The sequence below is a fragment of the Urocitellus parryii genome, chromosome 7, assembly GCF_045843805.1.
Source record: "Urocitellus parryii isolate mUroPar1 chromosome 7, mUroPar1.hap1, whole genome shotgun sequence".
Taxonomy (NCBI): domain Eukaryota; kingdom Metazoa; phylum Chordata; class Mammalia; order Rodentia; family Sciuridae; genus Urocitellus; species Urocitellus parryii.
The window spans coordinates 126,127,318-126,147,276 of NC_135537.1; the positions used below are offsets into that span (position 1 = coordinate 126,127,318).

General features: G+C 42.7%; 1 protein-coding gene across 1 annotated transcript in view; it reads right to left on the bottom strand.

Moving 5' to 3' along the window:
- Dnah9 (dynein axonemal heavy chain 9) overlaps window positions 1–19,959 on the bottom strand; it is a 340,627-nt gene that overhangs the window by 197,948 nt on the left and 122,720 nt on the right. The window contains exons 29-32 of the mRNA XM_026390513.2: window positions 13,645–13,802; window positions 10,263–10,401; window positions 9,069–9,356; window positions 1,712–1,922 (exon numbers count right to left, since the gene is read on the bottom strand). Of these exons, the coding sequence (XP_026246298.2) occupies window positions 1,712–1,922; window positions 9,069–9,356; window positions 10,263–10,401; window positions 13,645–13,802 (796 nt within the window). The remainder of the gene's footprint in view (window positions 1–1,711; window positions 1,923–9,068; window positions 9,357–10,262; window positions 10,402–13,644; window positions 13,803–19,959) is intronic.

The following is a 19,959-nucleotide window of genomic DNA, read 5'->3' on the forward strand; positions in this document are numbered from 1 at the left end:
TCTTGTTAGTTGTTTTTAATCCTGTTGCAATATCAGAGAATGTGGCCTATAAATTGATGCTTTTTAATTAAATATAGCTTCCTCTGAAGCCAACAAAATTTTTAATTTTTGGAAATGTTCCATGAACCAACTAAGAAAAAGTATTTTCTATTTATAGGATGCAGAGTTCTGTGACTATGTGTTATATTGAGCTTGATGATGTATTTACAAATTCCTTTCTATATATACTTATTTTTCTGTCTCCTGGAATTTTCTAATTTTGAAAAGAATATATTAAAATAACCCACCATATTTTATTTTTATCAAGTTTTTCCTAAAAACTTTACAAGCCTATATGCCATTTACTCTACAGATATCTTATTCAGCGACTATAGAATTGTGATTATTATATCTTTGTTAATTTCACCAACGTAAATGAATACATTTAATAAAAATTTTAGTCATAATCCCAACAAAATTTAAAATGTGGAATTATATTATTGAACTTAAATATAATATGGAAAAGGGAGTGCCTAAGACTATCCAACAAAATTATAAGACTATTGAAGAATATGGAAGAACTAATCTTATCAGGTATTAAAATATGCTATCAAATGATTGTTACTAAAATAGACTGATATTAGTACAGGATTAGATAAGTAGGGGAGTGGAACACAACAGAAAGCCCAGAATCAGAACTCAGCACCTAGAATTTAATAAATGACAAGCTGGCGTTTAAATTCAGAGGGAAAGGATGGTTTATTTAATCAATGATACTGATACTGGCACAATCAATTACCCATCTGGAAGAAAATAAAGTTCATTTCCTATTCTACCTCATACTAAGCCCCAAAATAAATTCCAGATGGATTAAAAAAATGTGAATGTAAAAAATCCTTATTGACCAAATTTATGATACTACATCTGTAGCTGAAAATTAGAAGGAGTTATAAACTAAATAGGAATCCCAGATGCTAAAATGACTAGACAGACATAATTTTCCTTTTTTTTTTTTAAAAAAAAATGTATGGCTCAATATGCCATAAAAAGTCTACGGAGCAAATGATCCATGGGGAGGGGGGCATTCGCAGTGTGAATCACAGATGGAGAGTTAATATCTTTGATATATGAAGAATTCTTACCCGCTGATTCAAAATAACAGGGAGAAATAAAACACAAGAAGACCAATGAGAATGAAAAGATGCTAGGCCTCACTAACAGTCAGTGAAATAAAAATTAGAGATGCTGCTCATTACAATTTCCCTGCTCCAGGCTTTTGACGGACGCTCCTAAATGAAAGACATCCAGACAGTTTGGCTCTGATGGAGGCAGAGGTGTGCCTGGGGCATGCCAGCCTGCACCCCTTCTTTGGAAGTGAACCGTGGGCTTCCCTACCTCGCCACGCCTTAAACCCACTCACCAGGCAGTGTAGGGATCCATACTGCTGTGGGCTCCAGAATCTTCAAATACCATTGAAAACCTGCCCTGCTTTATTTTATTTAGGAGACCTTTCCAAAAGGTCACTGAAAGAGGTCTCCAAGGAGGGAAAACATCTGAAAAGCTGGGGTTCCCTTCCAGCCCAAACTCCTCCTTTTCAATGGTGTTCACATCTCCTGTGGTCCCAAGCTCATCATTCAAAGCCCTCTCGGCTGCAGTTCGCCCCAGGATATTGAAGCCTGTCCAAAGGACTGCAGGATAGCAGGAGCTTTCTCCCCGGGAGACCCACTCTTACCATCCTTCCATTCTCTCGTGGCTGGATTGATGATGCCAAAGAGTTCATCATTTGTGACCGCTTTGGGGTTGAGGTCGGTCCAGACAGGGCGACGTTTCATGATCTGATAGGTCTTGTGCAAGGACCTCAGCACCTGTGACTTGCCGGTACCAGCCGCACCCACCACAAACACGGAGTGCCTCACTGCCAGCAGCTCCTCCAGCTGGACCACCTGTGGGGACAGGAAGATGGACCTGAGGGACCAACTTGTCACTCAACTACATGCCCACGGGAGCCAGTCTGAGGTGGGAACTGCAGTCAAAACAGGAAGCATTATTTACCCCCAAAATGTATTTGGAATGAGTTTGGGATATAAGGGCAACACAATTTATTTATTCATGTGTTCCTCATGCAGTCATGAAATTATTAGTCACCAATGGAGTGCTAGACAGTGTACCAGAAGAGGGAGATTGATTTGCAATCTCATAGTCTGATGGAGAAGAAAGTCAGGTTGACAATTCTGTTCCCCAGTATTATGAGCGTATGAATATGTACAAATATATAATAAAGAATCCCAGTATTCTGTGTAATGTACCAATAAAAAACTAAAAAAGGAAAATCATGTTGACAAATTATTATGGTGTAAGGTGACTATTTATTTATTTTGGTACTAGGGATTGAACTCAGGGGTGTTGAGATGCATCTGCAGCCCTTTGTTATATATTTATTTTGAGACAGGCTCTGGCTAAATTGCTGAGGCTGGCCTCCAATTTGAGATCCTCTTCCCTCATCCTCCCAAGTCTTTGGGATTATAGACATGTGCTGCTGCTCCCAGTGAGAGAGGTGTTTATATGGTGCTATGGGAATGGAGAGGAGGGAACAATTGATTTTGAAAATAATGGGAACAAGGAAGAATTCCCAAAGGAGGATGCATTTGAGCTGGAGGCCCAGGATGAGTAGGAGTTTATCTAGAAGATGCCCAGGAGGGATATTTCAAGTAGAGGTAACCCTAACCCTAATCCTAACAGATCATCAAAGTCTTGCAATGTGACAGAGCCTGACGTGGTTGGTTGGATGGGTTAGTGGGATGGAGGAGAGTAGTGGCATTGAAGATGACTCTTGGTCTGCCTGGCCTCCAGGTGCAGCTTTTCACAGTGTCATAGAAGTATACTTACCAGAACCAGGTCACTATTGTCCCTCTGCCCTTCAAAGGTTCTTCATACCTCTGGTGACAAAGACCTAAATCCTGAGACTGGTTTACAAGGCCCTTTTGCAATCTGACCCAGGTCAGCCTCCACTCTCATCTCTCATCCCTTAACCTGCCCTTTCTATCTAACAACTACTTGGAGCTCTTCAATTGATGATTTTCTTCCCTGTGCCTTTGAACGTACTCTGCCTCCTGTTTGGAAGTTTCCCTTTTTCCTGCCAGCCTCTGGCCAATCCCTGTGGGAAGCCTTCCATGTGGGGTAGGTGTGCTGGACCCACAGCCTGCATCCTAGCACTTGATGATATCACAGTAATTTCTTCTGTCTCAGCACTTGCTGATCAGTTCACTGAAGGTACACAGGGCTGGGCTTCCTCTCTCTCCTTTTAGTGTCTTAACAGAGAATCTGGCACATGCCAAGGACTGAACAAATATTGGTTGAAATATGAAGGATGAGGCTGGGCACGGTGGTGTACACCTGAAATCCCAGCAGCTGGGGAGGCTGAGACAGGAGGATTGTGAGTTCAAAGCCAGCCTCAGCAAAAGTGAGGCACTAAGCAACTCAGTGAGACCCTGCTAAATACAAAATAGGGCTGGGGATGTGGCTCAGTGGCTGAGTGCCCCTGAGTTTAATCCCCAATACCTCCTCCCTCAAAAAAAAAAAAAAAAGATGATTGGAAAAGTCTAGATTTTTATATCATGAATGGTCTTGTGTATCATGAGTCAAAATATTTGAATGTTTTAGTAGATCAGGTTTCTTCATATTTTGCACAATAAAACTTTCTCAGGAGAGGAGTAGAAAATGCACCCAAATATTCACAGGGTGATGAGAAAATGGAAAGTTTCTACCATGCATTTAATTATTTATTCTATACTTTAAAATGGTAAATGTTGACTCATGCTTTAAGAATTTAAATAATACTGATGTTAGAAAGAATTTTAGAGTTGTATAGCCAGGGAAATAAGACTAGAGTGTCAGTAACCAGTTCAACATGAAGGCAGCAGATAAATGGCTATTTCGAGGCAAGATGGCCAATTTTACTTGTGGCAGAAGAATGGACTAAGATGTTAATTCGCATTTTGCTTCCCAGAGCATCAGTGTTTTGAGGTTTTGTTTTAATGTTTTTTTTCTCTATCTCAAGGCATTACTCTTCCTAGGATGCCAGGCGTTGTGGTGCACACCTATAATCCTAGCAACTCAGGAGGCTGAGGCGGGAGAATTGTGAGTTCAAGGCCAGCCTCAGCAACTTAGTGAGGCCCTAAACAACTTAACGAGAGAGAGAGAGAACTTATCTCAAAATAAAACGTAAGTACGAGCTAGTGGGCTTGATGCAGAATCTTCCCAGAAACTAATGAGGAAAGAGAATCTTCAAGGGAGTGATGCTTAAGTCATGAATGACAAAGAGTCACCATGTAAGGACCAGCAGGGGGAAGCCAACCAGGTAGAGTGAGAGCATTAAGCTTGGAGGGAAGGGAAAAATGGGAGGATGGTAGAAGATGAGATTAAGCAGGGTCAGACATGCAAGGATTGGTAGTTGGTGTTTTATTCTGAGTATGATTGAAAACATTTGGAGGGTTTTAAACATGGTGTTGACCTGAGGTCATTGGGTTTTTGAAAAGCAAAGAAGAGGAGGAAAAAGAGGAAAAGGGAGATGAGGAAGAGAAGAGGAGGAGGAGAAAGAAAAACAGGAGGAGGACAGGGAGAGTAGTGGTTGTGGGGTTTCTTGCTGCTGAGTAGAGACTATGTTATACTCCCAGGTGCTACAGTTTGGATAAGAGGTGTCCCCCGAAAGCTCGTGTGTGAGACAATGCAAGAAGGCTTAGAGGAGAAATGATTGGGTTGTGAGAGCCTGAACCTAACCAGTTAATCAATCCCCTGACAGGATTGACTGAGTGGTAACTGAAGGCAGATAGAGTGTGGCTGGAGAAGGTAGGAGTTGGGGGTGTGTGCCTTTGGGGTATATATTTTGCATCTGGTGAGTAGAGTTTCCCTCTCTGCTTCCTGAGCATCATGTGAGCCGCTTCCCTCTGCCATACTCTCTGCCATGATGTTCTGACTCACCTTGAGCCCCGAGGAATTCAGCCAGCTGTCTATGCACTGAGACCTCTGAAACCATGAGCCCCTAAATAAATTTTTTCTTTTCTAAAATTGTTCTGTCAGATTTTTAGCCACGACAGTGAAAACGCTGACTAAAGTACCCAGGTTTCTCCTTTTTTTCTCCCCAAATACAATCAACTGAACAATGGCATCATACTCTGATACTAGGAGGACTTAAAATCACTTTCTGACAGGCGTTGTGATGCAGCTTGGGAGGCTGAGGCAGGAGGATCAGGAGTTCGAAGCCAGCTTCAGTCATTTAGAGAGGACCTAAACAACTTAGCAAGATTCAATCTCAAATTAAAACATAAGAAGGGCTGGGGAGGGACTGAGGTGGTGGCTCAGTGGTAGAGCGCTTGCCTTGCACATGTGAGGCCCTGGGTTCAATCCTCAGCACCACATATAAATAAACAAATAAAATAAAGGTAATAAAGGTATTGTGTCCATCTACAACTAAAATAATATTTTTAAAAAAGAAGGGCTGGGATGTGGATTGGTGGTTAAGCATCCCTGGGTTCATTCCCTGATGCCAAACAACAGCAACAACAACAACAACAAATCATTTTCTACTGAGGGACACCTTGGCTGGTTTCATAACTTGACTACCATGAATTGTGCTGCTGTAATCATGAATGTGCATGCATTACTAAAGTATGTGGGTCTTAGTTCTTCTGGATAAATAACAAAGAGCAGGATAGACAGGTAAATGTGGTCCATATACACAATGGAGTTTTAGTCAGCCATAAAGAAGGAATTTTGTCTTTTAATAGTAAATGGATGAAACTGGAGAAAATTATGTGAAGTGTAAGAAGCCAAAAGCAGAAAATTGAAGGTTGTGTGTTTTCTCTTCTAATGCAGAAGCTAGAGAGAAATAAGGGATTCAGAAAAAGTGGGTGGTGGGCTGGGGATGTGGCTCAAATGGTAACACGCCCGCCTGGCATGCACGGGGCACTGGGTTCGATCCTCAGCACCACATAAAAATAAAATAAAGAAAAAGTGGGTGGTGGAAAGAATCTCATGAAAGGGATGGGAGAGCAGTATAGGAAGGAGAGTGAGAGGGCAGAGGAGGGATGAATGAAAGTACCCACACTGTGCCATGTGCAGGAAGGAGCAGATCATAATGAATTCCATTTCTGTGTAGGACTATAGGCACCAATGAAAAATAAATCCATTGAAAATCACTTCCTAATTCCACCTTTTTTCACTTCAGCCCCTTTCTTGAGATATATTTCACATACCATAAAATTCAACCCTTCAAAGCATACAATTCCATGTAGGTCTCTGTGTGGGGTAGGAGGATGGAGGAGAAGCTCTGTGGACATTATCAGACCTTGGCCTTCATCTTTGTCCCTTCATCTGTGGGTGCCTGAGCTGAAACTGGCCTTCTATTGAGGGCCCCAGAATGGAAGGGCTCTAATTCGGAATACCCAATACCCCAATAGTAGTCTCTGTTTCCCTCGAAGAACTTTATTAAATTTTCTTAAAGACTTTCTTTTTTTCTTTTTGGCTTTGAGTTAAATGCCTGTTTGTGGATGGCCTGCGTTGCTTGGGAATTGGGAATTGAAAGAAGATAATGTGAAAAGAGTATGGAAAGCCAAGTAGCAAAATTATAGGGTAAATAGATTTGATGATGCTTCCCCCACCCCTGGCTATGTTGGTTCTCTTTCTCATTCCTGCCCTCCTGAAACTCCAAGCCTAGACTTTCTCCAGGGTTCTGCTTGGCAGAATAGCTGCCTCCTGGCCCCTCTTTCCCCAAAGCCCTTTCGAAGTGTTCTGCAGCCCCCTCTATTCCATTGGATCTAACCCTCTTCCAGAAATGTATTGTAATGCTCCCTTTCAAGTTTCTAGTACTCTACGAGTCTATTCCTCTTTCTTAAAAAAAATAAAGATTTGTAGTACGTAGTACCACTTTTAAAGGATTCTGGGATCCCACCAGAGCCTCACAATCAGCTTTGAGAAATTATTTCCCCCAAATTCAAGCGGACGGTGCAAATAAAAAGTGGGTAGAGGCATCATCTATTCCAAGTGGAGAGTCTCTACTTTCCTTTTAATATAAAATCAGGGAGCAGCTATTACAAAGAAGATGTAAGGAAAGAAGGAAGCACGATGTCACCCAGCTGTTAAGTACACAGAGAGAAAGGGTAAGGCTCTGAAAGGGAAAAAAGATGCAGAATATGGAGGAAGGATGTGCCATGACCAGATCCCAGAAGGTCTAGCAAGATACAGGCTGTCCTGATTCTAAGACCTCATCCTTAGCACACGGCATCCTGAGAACCTTATCACCTTTAACCCATCTCTGGGGTGAGACTATCTCTTAGGATTAGACCCTTTAGCAGAAAGCTCTTGACCTGGTCCCATATTGTCCTTTAAGTCTTATTGCCTGAGTCCTGCTCTCCACTACTCTGGCGCCCATTGCCTTAATACCATTGCCTTTAGCAACACTGGACTTCCTGCTGATGCCTGTACCATCTGTTTCCCGCAATATGCCCCTTTGCTGATCCTTTTCTCTCTACCTTGAAGGCCATCCTACCCTCTTTTCTACTTCAAAAACCTGCACTCTGAACTTGGAAGGAGGGACATAGGGAGGGGGGAGAAGGGGCCAACTGGCAGAAACGGTCACAGCTGCAGAGGACCGGGTAATGCTCTGCTCTCTTTCCCATAAATGAAAGTAAGCACCTGCTTGCCGTAAGGAGGAGATATTTCACTTCATCCTTGATTCTATTTATATATATTTGGGGCTTAAATCTCTACCAGTGAAACTACTGTGTACCAGAAACAGCTTCTGGAGTGGAGTAGAAGGGACCTGCCCCTGAGCCATAGTTCCTGCAGGGGGAGCACTTTCCCTCCCAGGAGATATCTTAGTGGAGCACCTTGGAAAAGTAAAATGCTTCATCTGCATCCTCTGCCTTAGGGGGTGTTGAGGGATCAAATGTGATACAGAATATAAAACCACCTTCGAACTCTAAAACGGTGCTCACGTATTTCTTACACATGTGATTACACAGGAAAACAATCTGTCCACATCTATTTGAACTTCAGGACCCCCGCCCTTCTTGGTGGCACTTGTTTCCTCCCACTCTAAGCTTTAATTATACTCCATGTGCAGGCATTTCTTCTACCACGACATTTTATTCATCCTGAAAACATTACCTTCTGCACCATGACACTGTAAAAAGACAGACCTGTGGAAAAACAGGGTGGGGATAGGCCATTCAAAATATGGAGAATTTTGTATGCAAAGCCCTCAAAACTCAAAAACTGAGTTCTAACCCCAGTGAAAATGCTACCGCAGTTAATTCCCTCAGCAATGGCACCCTGTCTCACAGTCAGTACATCCTTTGCACCCTTAAACCTGAGCTCCTGTGCTTCTTTATTCCAGGGGTGGATGCTGAGTATGTTTGATTTTGATAGAGATCATATTAATCACAATTGAGGATCCAGTTCAGATGGAGCCTTCTTTACTAATTCACGAAGGGGAGATGGCTTTACAGGTCCTTCGTCTGCAATTGCAGCCCCCGTAGCAGACAAAGAGCCGTTAAATGCACACTGGCTCCTACAGCCACTGAGCTAGTTCTATTTGTACTAAAGGTCCAGCTTTTTCCTTCAGGTCTTTACTGTGAAATCCATCAGTTTCCTCTTGATGCAGATGGTAGGGTTTTCTTCATTTTTCTCTGATAGAAAGGGGGAGGGAAGGATAGGATCATATAAAGAACCAATCAAATATAAATTAATAGACAAGCAAAAGGCAGTCATGTGGAGTTGAGGAAGGAGAAGGGGAGAGGGGAGGGAGAATGAGAGAGAAAAAAAATGAAAAGGGGAAAAGGTGGGATCGTGAACTGAAATCAATTTCCATGCATGCATGAGTTTGTCGGGATGAACCCAACTACTGTGTATAACTATAAAGCTCTGATAAAAAAAAATAGCAACCAAAAAGAATGGCTGAAATGGATTAAACTACTTCTAACTGGATAATCTCCGTGTATCTAAAGAAACCCTTTGGATTAAGGATGAAGGGACAACTCATGGTCTGAGAACAAAATGAAGAGACAGAGCTCAAGAGGACAAGCATCACGTACCTTGAGCACAAAGTTGTCCTCAGCCTGGAGCTTTAGGTCCACTACCGCCTTCCTGACCAAGGCTTCGAAGTCCAGGTTTCTCCTTCGGGGGACATCCAGGGCAGGGAAGAGGTCCCCAATCAAGCCCATGAACACAGGCATGTCATCTGTCACAATCTTGGGGATGTTGAAGTCTCGCAAGGAGCGCATCAAGACTTGGTCCTCGGGTCGGTCGGGGTCCCCTCGCTTCAGGGATCCTGCCACCACGAGTACAGATTTGATGGCCCGCAGGCCCCAGTCATAGTGATCCTGTGGGCAAGTTATGTAGATGAGACCCAGGTTGCTGGGATGCAGAGCGCCATATGCTCAGGTTACGAAATTATACATAACACATATCCTAGGTCATTTTTGGAGTCCAGGCAAATGCCTGGGAGAGGATTCAGGACTTAGAAAATTCTGATCCCAGAGTTCCAGATCCTGGTCTGGCATTTTCTGGCTCTGAGGCAGGCACAGCCCAGACAAGGGATGAGGCTTCAGGGAGAATCAATACTACAGGAAATGAGATGAAAACAGAATTTCCTCCTCCTTGGACAGAATGCAGAGGGCGGAGAGAGCCTGTGTCGTGACAGCAAAGGTGATCAATGCAAGAAGACGCCAAAGAGAAGCGAAATTCACTTGGAACAGCTCAGGGAAACTTCATTGCTGCCTTTGCCACCAAGAAATTCTCCATCCAAGGCATCAACCTTGTAGATGCTTAGACATATTTTGTTAAAGTGCTTTTCCCCTGGGAGGGGAGCCTGTCTTAGCCAGAGGCTACACTGAGGGACAAACAGCAGTGAGAAGCAGGAGGCTAGCTATACCTAACTCTTTTCCCAACATCCTTTTCATTTCATGGCCCTTCAGGTAGAAACTATTCCCTCCAAGGATTTTTGTTAGCCATTTCAATGCTTCTTAGGGGACAATTATGTCTGTGAGGCGTTGCTAAGTATTCTAGTGAAAAATGGAGTTCTGTGGTTGAAGAATTTTTTTTAAAAAAAATGTTGATCTAAAAAGTAAGCACCTATCTTTATTTCAGAAGCACTCAGAGCTTGTAGTATGTTTATGGGCACAGTAATTCTCTACATTAGAAATTTCGAATCCATTGGCCCCAGAGCCTTTCCAGAGTCGGGGCCTTGGTGGGGCTTTTGTTCATATCAGCCTCCCTAAAGGTCTTACCTGTTTGGAGAGAAGCTCTTTACACAACTGGTAAAGGGTAATGAACTTCCTGGCTAACAACCGAGCTTCAATGAATCCTTCTGCCACCAGCATGATCTCACAGATCAACTCAAAGTCTGGAACAACCATTGCACAAGGCCTGTGGGCAGGGAGACAGAGGTGGAGACAGTTTCCCAGCCACAAAGTTGAAGAGAGTATGTAGGACAAGAGACATTGACTGAGATCACACTGAGAGGCATCTGTGAGCTCAAAAACTCATGGAAGAATCTTTGCAATTATTTCATCTAAGATTTCCAAGTTAGAGACGAGTTAATTAAGGATAAAAGGAAGCATATTGTCTTACTCAAGGTGATAGACAATGTTAGCAGATGGGGTGGTGCTGGGCTATAAGTTGGGTCTTGTATCTTGAGACTTATGCACTTTATACAATGCATGGATCCATAAAGCAAGTTATCCAGGTTAGACTGGGGCCTAGATTGAGGAATTGATTCTTTCTGGGTGTCTTCAAGAAGCTGAGAGTCTCCTTAGTCCTCATCCTTGAGATGTATGTATGCTCCCAATCCCAGATACTCAGGGCTTGTTCTGTATTTATTTGAAAACAAATGTAAATTTCTAGCTGAGGTCTAAGGTAGGTACCTATTAACTCCACATTGACTCAAAATGGTATATGTATGAGAACACAGAAAGAGAGTTTTGTCTCTATATAAACATTTTTTTTCATGATTTTTAAAACTCTGGCACTAGAGGCATTTGGTTTTAAAAATGACTTATTTTTATTAGTTTATTAGGTAAGTAATTGGAGCCTAACATGGCTACAATTCTTTAACTGTGTTTTCCCTACACTGATGCAAAGACTTCAAAATCATTTCATTCAAGTCCAGAATTTTCCTTGAAATATTTTGCATTGCATTCAAATTCCAAGGAGCTACCAGATACTTATTAGATTCTCAAGATTTATTTGGTAACTTGGACAGAAGGTCAGAATAGACATTTGCACAACAGAATGTGATGTGGCCATGAGAGAGCATGCTATAGAAGGAAAACTATTAAATGTCATGGGAAAACATTAATCAGTGAAGACAAGAAACTAAACAATATAGAGTTGGATCTCAGCAATGTTCTGCCAATACAGTAGCAGACGGGACATGCTGAGCAGTGACGCTGATTATCTCTGGGTGACAAGACTGGGCTGGGGAGGAACAGAGACTCTGGGTTCAAGCTTCAGTTTTTCCATTTACTAGTCAGGCTACTGGCCAATTCTAGCAATCAGGTTGACGATCCTGGACAACTTGCTGAATTTATCTGTTTTCCTCATAGAAGGGAGAAACTAGTAGTATCTACCTCATAGGATCTTTATAAAAATTAAATGTAAAAAGTAGAGTTTGTGTTTATTGTTTTTAAAACTAATTTTTTTCTCATTTTTTCCCAAATTTTCTTCTATGAATATATGTGTTATACTGCGATAGTCTGAATGTTTGTGTCCTCCTAAAATGCATGTAGTCAAATCCGAACCTCCCTAATGAGGGCATTGGGAGAAAAGCCCTTTGCGTAACGGTTAGGTCATGAGGGAGGATCCCCTGTGAACTGGATTAGTGCCCTTATAATAAGAGGGCAGACACAAGGAGGACTTGGCCATCTGAGACTTGGAAGCAGGCCTTCCCTAGAACTCAATCACATTGGCAACCTGAACTCAGACTTCCAGCTTCTAGAATGGAGAAAAATAAATGTCTATTGTTTAGGTACTTTGTTATAGTAACCTGAATGGACTAAGACAGTTCCATTTACATTTAGGGAAAAAAATGTAAAGAATAATTCTTACTTAAAAAAAAAAAAAAAGAACAGCCAAGTGTGGTGTGCACTCTTATAATCCCAGTGACTTGGGAGGCTGAGGCAGGAGAATCACAAGTTCAAAGCCAGTCTCAGCAATTTAGTGAGGCCCTAAGCAAATCAGTGAGACCCTGTAAAAAATATATATATATAAAAAAAGAGCTGGGGATGTGGCTCAGTGGTTGAGTACCCCAGGGTTTAATCCTTGGTACCAAAAAAAAAAAAAAAAGCACAATTTTTATTTGGGGAGAGAAGCTACCTGTAATATTGTTTGTAACACAAAGCTCACTTAATAAATACTTTGCATAAACAAATAGCATGCAATGCAGTATTCTGCGGCAGTGTAGACAAGTTGTTAACCTTCCAGTGCCTCTTGGGCAAAGTTGGGACCTGCCTGAATGAGGAGACACCCAAGCTACTCATGAGACAGGAATTTGCCATGACTGGAGTGGTTTAAAAGTGAGAGGCTAGGGGTTGGGGCTGTGCTCAGCAGTAGAGCACTTGTCTTACATGTGTGAGGCACTGGGTTCAATCCTCAGTGCCACATAAATAAAATAAAGGTAAATTGTGTCCACCTACCAAAAAAGAAATTTTAAAAAGTGAGGGGGCTAATGGACCCAGGGCCTCCCAAAGCTTCAGAAGTCTGTAAAAGTGTGTATTTCACCTGGGCAGAGAGCACTGGGTCTCACTCCAAGATATGAGACAGTGGTGTCATAGCTCCCTATGGTTTACCTCCCTCTCCTAAAATCAGTAAGCAGAAAATCAGAAAAGCTGGGAGCACCCTTCAGTTTTCCCTCTGTCGGGCCAAACCTCATGTTTTTGCAAAAAGAATGTAGACTCCAACTCCTGCTAGGAGATGCATTTGTGTTTTCTTATCAAAATAAGGAAGATTTAAAAACATAGCAATATATGCATGGTGGCAAGGGTGAAATAAAAGAGGTGTTTCTATGCATCACTACTAGGGGTGTAATTTGGTACTATGGCTTTTTAGAAAGCAATTTGGCAAAGTGTATCAAGAGCCTTAAAAAAATGTTCTTACTCGTTAACTCAGTAATTCCACTTCTGGGATGTTAGCCAAACAAAATAATCAGGCATGCAGGAAAAAAGAAAAGATTTATATACAAAAATGTACACTGCAGCATTATGTATGAATTTATTTTAAATGTTAGAAACAGTCTTAATATTCAACCATGAGAGACCAGTTAATTACATTGTGGGCCATGTACTTGATTAAAAAAAAATGCCGTCATGAAATGAGATTCATTAAACATATCTAATAGAAGAAAGTATTGTTGATAGACTATGAAATTTAAAAAAAAGACAATACAAAACTGTACACAGGCCACAAATATAGGTTACAAGTGTAATAAAATTCAAAGACACACATAAGGAACTGAACGCAATTAAGCAAGAAATCATTTTACTGTTGATGGCATTACAGAAAAAGCAGATTTAAGAAATCGACTTTCGAAATGTTCTGAATTTTCTCTAATATATGCATCATATATTTTCAGTGGAAAAATAGTCCCTCCCGTGGGGCGAAGCTTCTGCTTACCTGAAGAGAGCCTTGAGGTTCTCGGGCAGCTCAGTTCGGCCGGCGTAGCCTGGGTTCATGGTGATGAAGATGCCCACGGAAGGATTCAGGCTAATCTCCTCCCCAAGGAAGTTGAACCGCTGCTTCTTATCTCTAATTGCATCTTGGATGCTTTTTACCTGGTGGGCCAATCAGAGGACAATGCCTCTAGGTGCTTCAGGGACTCCCCAGTCACACACAACACCAACAACTACCCTGTGGTCCATTTCACTGAAGGACAGCCACCATGAACACATCCTGGACCCTTTGTTGATGAGTGCTGGGTAGTATCTAAAAGAAATTTGCCAGGCGCAGTAATCCCAATGCCTTGGGAGGCTGAGACAGGAGGATCGGGAGTTCAAAGCCAGCCTCAGTAATGGCAAGGCGCTAAGCCACTCAGTGCCACCCTGTCTCTAAATAAAATACAAAATAGGGCTGGGGATGTGGCTCAGTGGCCAAGGGTCCTTGAGTTCAATCCTTGGTTACCCACCCTGCCCCCCCTACCAAAACAAAAAGAAGAAGAAATTTGGCTGCCCACACCCAAATTTATAACAATGTAGCTAACAGGATGAGAGTGAACAGCAAGCAGGTATTTCTTTCTGAATGTAGGTTTCCTCTGTATAATAACTAAAGCATATTAGTACCAGCCACATGCCAGGTGCTGTTCTGAGCACTATTTATTTTCCAGTGCTGGGGATTGGATTTAGAGCCTTGCACATTACAATTGAGTTACACACCCAGTCCCTGAATTCTTTTTATGTGTTAACTCCCTACAATCCTTGGTGGGGATCATTTTAATTCCCATCAGTCTGATTACTCTAGGTTAAAACAGAAGGTCAGAGAGATGGAGAAGTTTGCTCACAGTTAACAGAAAGGCTAACTGGGCTCCAGATTTGGGTCCAGGGAAATAGATGCTGGCCTGTGCTCTTCCCCCACTGTGTGATGGTGAGATGCCAGTCCCTACCTCCTGGGCTTGTTCTAAGAATTAAATAAAGTCTGTAAGAGCTTGGTGTACAGAAAATGCTTAAAAATAGAAGCACACATAGACGATGTTAATGTGACCGTTGTCACTGCAGTTGTGGTCCTTGCCTTGACAACTCCTCCCTACCTTCCCCCCAGACTTTGTCTCTGGCATGATGCACAGGCTGAAAGAAGATGGTGGCTCCTTTGTGGAGCATCCAGTCTATGATGAGGAGTGGCAGGAACCACATGGTACACGTAAGCTGGGGCACCCATTCCAAAGGGCTCTAAGTGCCTTTCTCAAAGAGAATCAACTTTTTCTTAAATCAGTTCTGGAGCCAGAGGGATATTGAAGCTGAAGCTTGACCTGGTCAGAGCTATATGGGTTATAGATCACTTTTATGGTAGCGGGAAGACAGGCAGAAATGAAATTCAGCCACTTGGTTTCACACCTGGTGCTTTGAAAGACACATGCAAAAATGATCAGCAACAGAGGAATGGAAGTCAAAAGGCCAACACTTGCAAGCCAGCCTTATTCAGCCAGACCCAAGAGTGTCTCTGAGAATTTCGAGTCTCTTTCAGGGTTTGTGAGAGCAAAACCAGAATGTGGGGATGGGGACCAGTGGGAGGATTTTCAAGGAGCTTCTAGCATGTCTGCAAGCTCCAGGCTGGAAGGACAGATGAGGGTAGTTTATGTCTGTGAAGATAGGACTGCAGAGGTGAGTGTGTGTGTGTGTGTGTGTGTGTGTGTGTGTGTGAGAGAGAGAGAGAGAGAGAGAGAGAGAGAGAGAGAGAGAGAGATGAGAGGAATAGTAAAACAGCTGGACCATCAGCTATCTATGGGCAAGGCTACCTCCCTGCACCTAGAAGGGCAGCATTTGCCACCATGTGTGACAACTCCGAAATTAGGATTCATCTCCCATTTCAAAGTGAAGCTCTAATGACTGAACGCGTTTGAGCTCACAGTAATTAGTGTGAGAGTGAAACTTCTTTTCTCCCTGCAGAATACCAATGCCATCCTGGCAGAGGCTGTCTCTAGCACCCAGCACACTGGCCAAACAGATTGAGCTCTGCTGATCTGTGTGGGGCTCACAGCTCAGCCCAGGTCTGCTGGGGAGACCCATGTCGTCCTTCTCACTCTGCAAGTTGTATGGCTGGTAAAGGTTGGTCTCCTCCTTTGTGGCCAGTCCTCCCATCTATAAAATATACAGAGCACTATCGTGGTGGCTAGGGAGCAGGGAAGTGAGTTTAATTAGCATTTACAAATTGCTCTGCTACCTCTGGGTGTAGACTAAAGGCCAGAGCCCAGGACCCTTTCTGCTGTTGGTTCTGACTCAGCATTCTCTCCGCAAACACCAAAGCCCAGAAACCACACGCAGCAAGAATTTACGATGCGCTTTTGAATTGGAGGCATCTGTGCTTTTGTGTAAAATTCTGTAGGGGGCCCCTGGAGGGAGAATGCTGAACAGACTGGAGGATGTGGTTAATGTTGAAGCATTGGTGCTCACAGACATTTCCTTTAGCTTGGCTCACGTAGGGTGGAGACCTTTTACCAGGACTTTCCTCAGGACAAACCATTGCCATGTGATAGTGATCAGGGTCCAGAAGTCATGGATAAAGTCCAAACTTTGAAACAAAGTCCAGAAGCTTCAGGATGTCGGTGGAGAGAAGCAGGTGGGCTGGAAAACTGGATTCAATGCAATCTCAGCCAGGAGGAAGTACACACACATGTAGGTAGACACAGACTGACAGCTAAAGCTGCTAGATATTCTCTGCACTCACGGGGGTCTGTTTCTCCATACAGACTCGTCCATTTTTGCAGATTTTAAAGCCACAGGGAATGATAAAAAATAATAACTGAAAATAGTTTGAGCACTTGATGAGTACCAGGTGCTTCTGAATATTTTACCTAAATTATTCCATTCAAAACTTTCAACAGCTGTATGAGATGGGTTGGTCTTAGATCCTCATTTTATAGATTAGGAAACTGAGGCAGAAAGCAGTTAAGAAACCATCTGTTGCTTATGTTGCTTATGTAAGATGTTAGCTGTACGGGAGGCTGGGGGAGGGATATACAGGGACTTTATCTGTAACATTTTTGCAACTTTTCTATAAATTTAAAATTCTATAAATCTAAAATTCAAAATAAGAGGTTAACTGAGAAAAACAGGAAGTCTGGCTGCTATCCAACAGTTGGTAAGTGGGAAACCCTTATCGAAAATCATGCAATCTGGTGCCAAAGCACTTGCTTTTCACCAAGTCCCCTTCTACCAAAAAAAAAGCACCATGCCAGTCATATACTAGGACCTCATCAGATATAGTTACTGGTCACTTAATGACAGGGGGATAACTTGAGAACTATGCCATTAGATGATTTCATGTTTGCATGACCATCACAGAACGTACTTATCCAAACTAAGATGGGTGCAATGCCATAAGGTGATATCTTACCAGACTCTTGTCATATATACTGTCTGTCATAGGCTGATACGTTGCTATGTGGAGCATGACTCTCATACATTTTCAGAGTAATGTGATTTGCTCTGAAAATAATCCTGGTTATTATGATTTCTACAAAATAACAAAAATTATTTTATTAACCAGTTTAAAAAAACAAACAATGTGGAAATCTTTGTAGAGATCAGCAATCTCAACGGAGGGAGATTTTATATGCCACCCCCATGTGACAGTGTCTGGAGCCATTTTTGCTGTCATAACTGAAGTGAGGATGCTGCCAGCATCCATCCAATAGAGGCCAGGGATGCTCCTCTACATCCTACAGCGCACAGGACAGAATTTTGCAACAGAGAATTCTCAGTCCACAACATTAATAGTTATTTCCCATGATTGGGAGATAGAGACCAAGAAGATATCAGTGACTTGCCACCATCTACAGCACGTGCCTGGACCCAATCAAATTCCTATGCAAATTCCTACCCCCATCCAAGATAGAACAAATAAAAAATTCTGGAGGAGTGAGTTCAAACAGGTGCATCTTAACAAGCCCTCCAGGTGGTCCAGATGTGTATTCAAGTTTGAGAACTATTGAAGTCTGGTCAATTGTTAGATCTCTACACACACCAGCTTTTCCCTAGATCAGGCTGAGTCTTCCACCTCCTTCCGCCTTACCCAGCCTGAAGTCTTGTCTCTGCAGATGACCAGTCAGCACCAACTGGGCCCAGTCTTGGGGTTTGTGATGTGAACCCACACTCTACAGTTCTCAATGATGGGTTCTTATTTGATAGCCCCCCCCCCCCACTTAGCCAGGTCCTAAAGTTTGCTGAACATGCAAACCATGTCTTTAAAATACCAATGCCTAAGTCCTACCCTTCACCGATTAAATCACAATCTTTTGGGAGTGGAGGCTGTTCCAGAACTACCCAGGCAATTTTAACATGCAGCCTGGGTTAAGACGACTGGGCTGTGGCACCAGTCTCCAGTTCATTATATGTAGGAATCACAGGGGGCTTGTTAATGTGATGATCCTGTGGCAGGCCAGCCCTGGTTTCACATCAGACCTCTTATCCACACAAGCCCCTTGTGCTCTTCTGACCACCAGGGCCTGCTTTCTGACTTGAGAAGGCTGCCTTCCCTCTTAGACCTGAAGCTGGTGATCAAATTCTTGTTCCTGCCTCCTCCCCCACAGGCTAGGGCCTTACCTCTGACTCATGCAGTGAAGCATTTAGGTTGTCCTATGTGACATAAGTTAAGGAGGTCACAGGTTGGCCCTATACTATGTATATGCTCTCAGTTTTTTTTCTCCATGCCTTCTACTTTGACCCTTTGATTCTAGGGAAGTGCCCATTCTGTGGCCCTTCCATGGGCGTTATTTTTTCAAGCCTTCACCCCAGATGTCATGTTTTATTAAAATCCTGCCTGGCTCACTTCATAATTCCCATTGCAATGACTGGAGTATACTGCTTTCAGGAAGCACAACCCACTCACTCCTTTGTACATTTTTTTCATATCTCTGTGTGTGCATGTGTGTGTGTGTGTATGCATGCACATGCACATGCATGTGTTTTACATTAGAACTTAAGTTCCTTTATAAAGTGTGTTACTTGCGAAATTCCTTTGGCTCTGAGATCAGAGCACTTGTTCTGTGCCTGGAGTACTTGGAAGTGTGCTATGATGTTAGCTAAGATGTTAGCTGTACGGGAGGCTGGGGGAGGGATATAGAGGGACTTTATCTGTAACATTTTTGCAACTTTTCTACAAATTTGTACAGCTCTTTTGCAAGCTGATCTTCTGCTTCTAGCTGCTTCCTGCTTCAGCCTAGCCCACAATCTGAACTTGTAGGGGAGAGAAGGAAGGGGCAGGGATACCTAACTAAAGAACATGGAGGTGGGGTTGGACAGGGGTTTGGAGGTACAAGATGCTGGGGTGTGTTCCAGTGACAGATGTCTCAGGGCTCCGATGATCCAAGGTCTAGAAAGCTGATTGCAACAATAATAAAGAGTCTCTGAAAAGAATTAAATAGTATCTGATACATTTTAAAAACAGCAGAGTAATTTCTCTTGGAATGGCCACACTGAGATTTTTTTTTTTCCCAAATGGATATGCAATTCTGTTTGACCAATTTGACAGAGGCATGAAAATATCCACCAACAAAGACACTGAAGTACAATCACTTTTGTGGTAGCTACTGGGAAGAAGAGCACAGACGGGTGAGGAAAGGAGAAGGGGAGAGGGAGGGTGGCGGAGAAGAACTGTCGGCAGCTGGTGCAGTTTCTGAACCAATATGCCAGCCTGGATTACTGTGTGAATAATTAAGTGCAATTTTCTCCTTGGATGGGTATACGATTTTTAAATGTTACCAGCTCAGACTTTACCCGAGCTGTTGTCAGACTACTTTCTTGAGGATGTCTCTATGGGTGTGTTCCTAGACCAGAGTGTGAGTGACAACGTCCGGGGATTCCAGGTTAAACTTATTTCACTTAATTCCAGAAACAAAAGGGAATTAACTGATTGCAGAATACCCACGACAGACCTTGTGTGGAGCAGTTTCAAAATCAGGAAAATTCATTGTCTACCAAGTAGTGGGGCCAATGAGTGTTGAGCCCAGTCTCTACTGTGAGTGCTTGGTTAAGTTTGGTAAGATAGCTTTAAGATGGTCCAGGTGAGAAAAGGTGAGGCTGGTAAGGAGACCTGAGGAACCAGGATGTGGGTCTTCCTTCCTTTTCCCATATGTCCCAGTCATCCACTTCACTTTAATCCCTTTATTGCAGTGTTCAGGTTATAATGACAGTAATCACCCTTATCACTACTTCCCCATCATCATTACCACTACTACTATCATTATTACAACCTCCACATTATATCACATTATCATTAAAC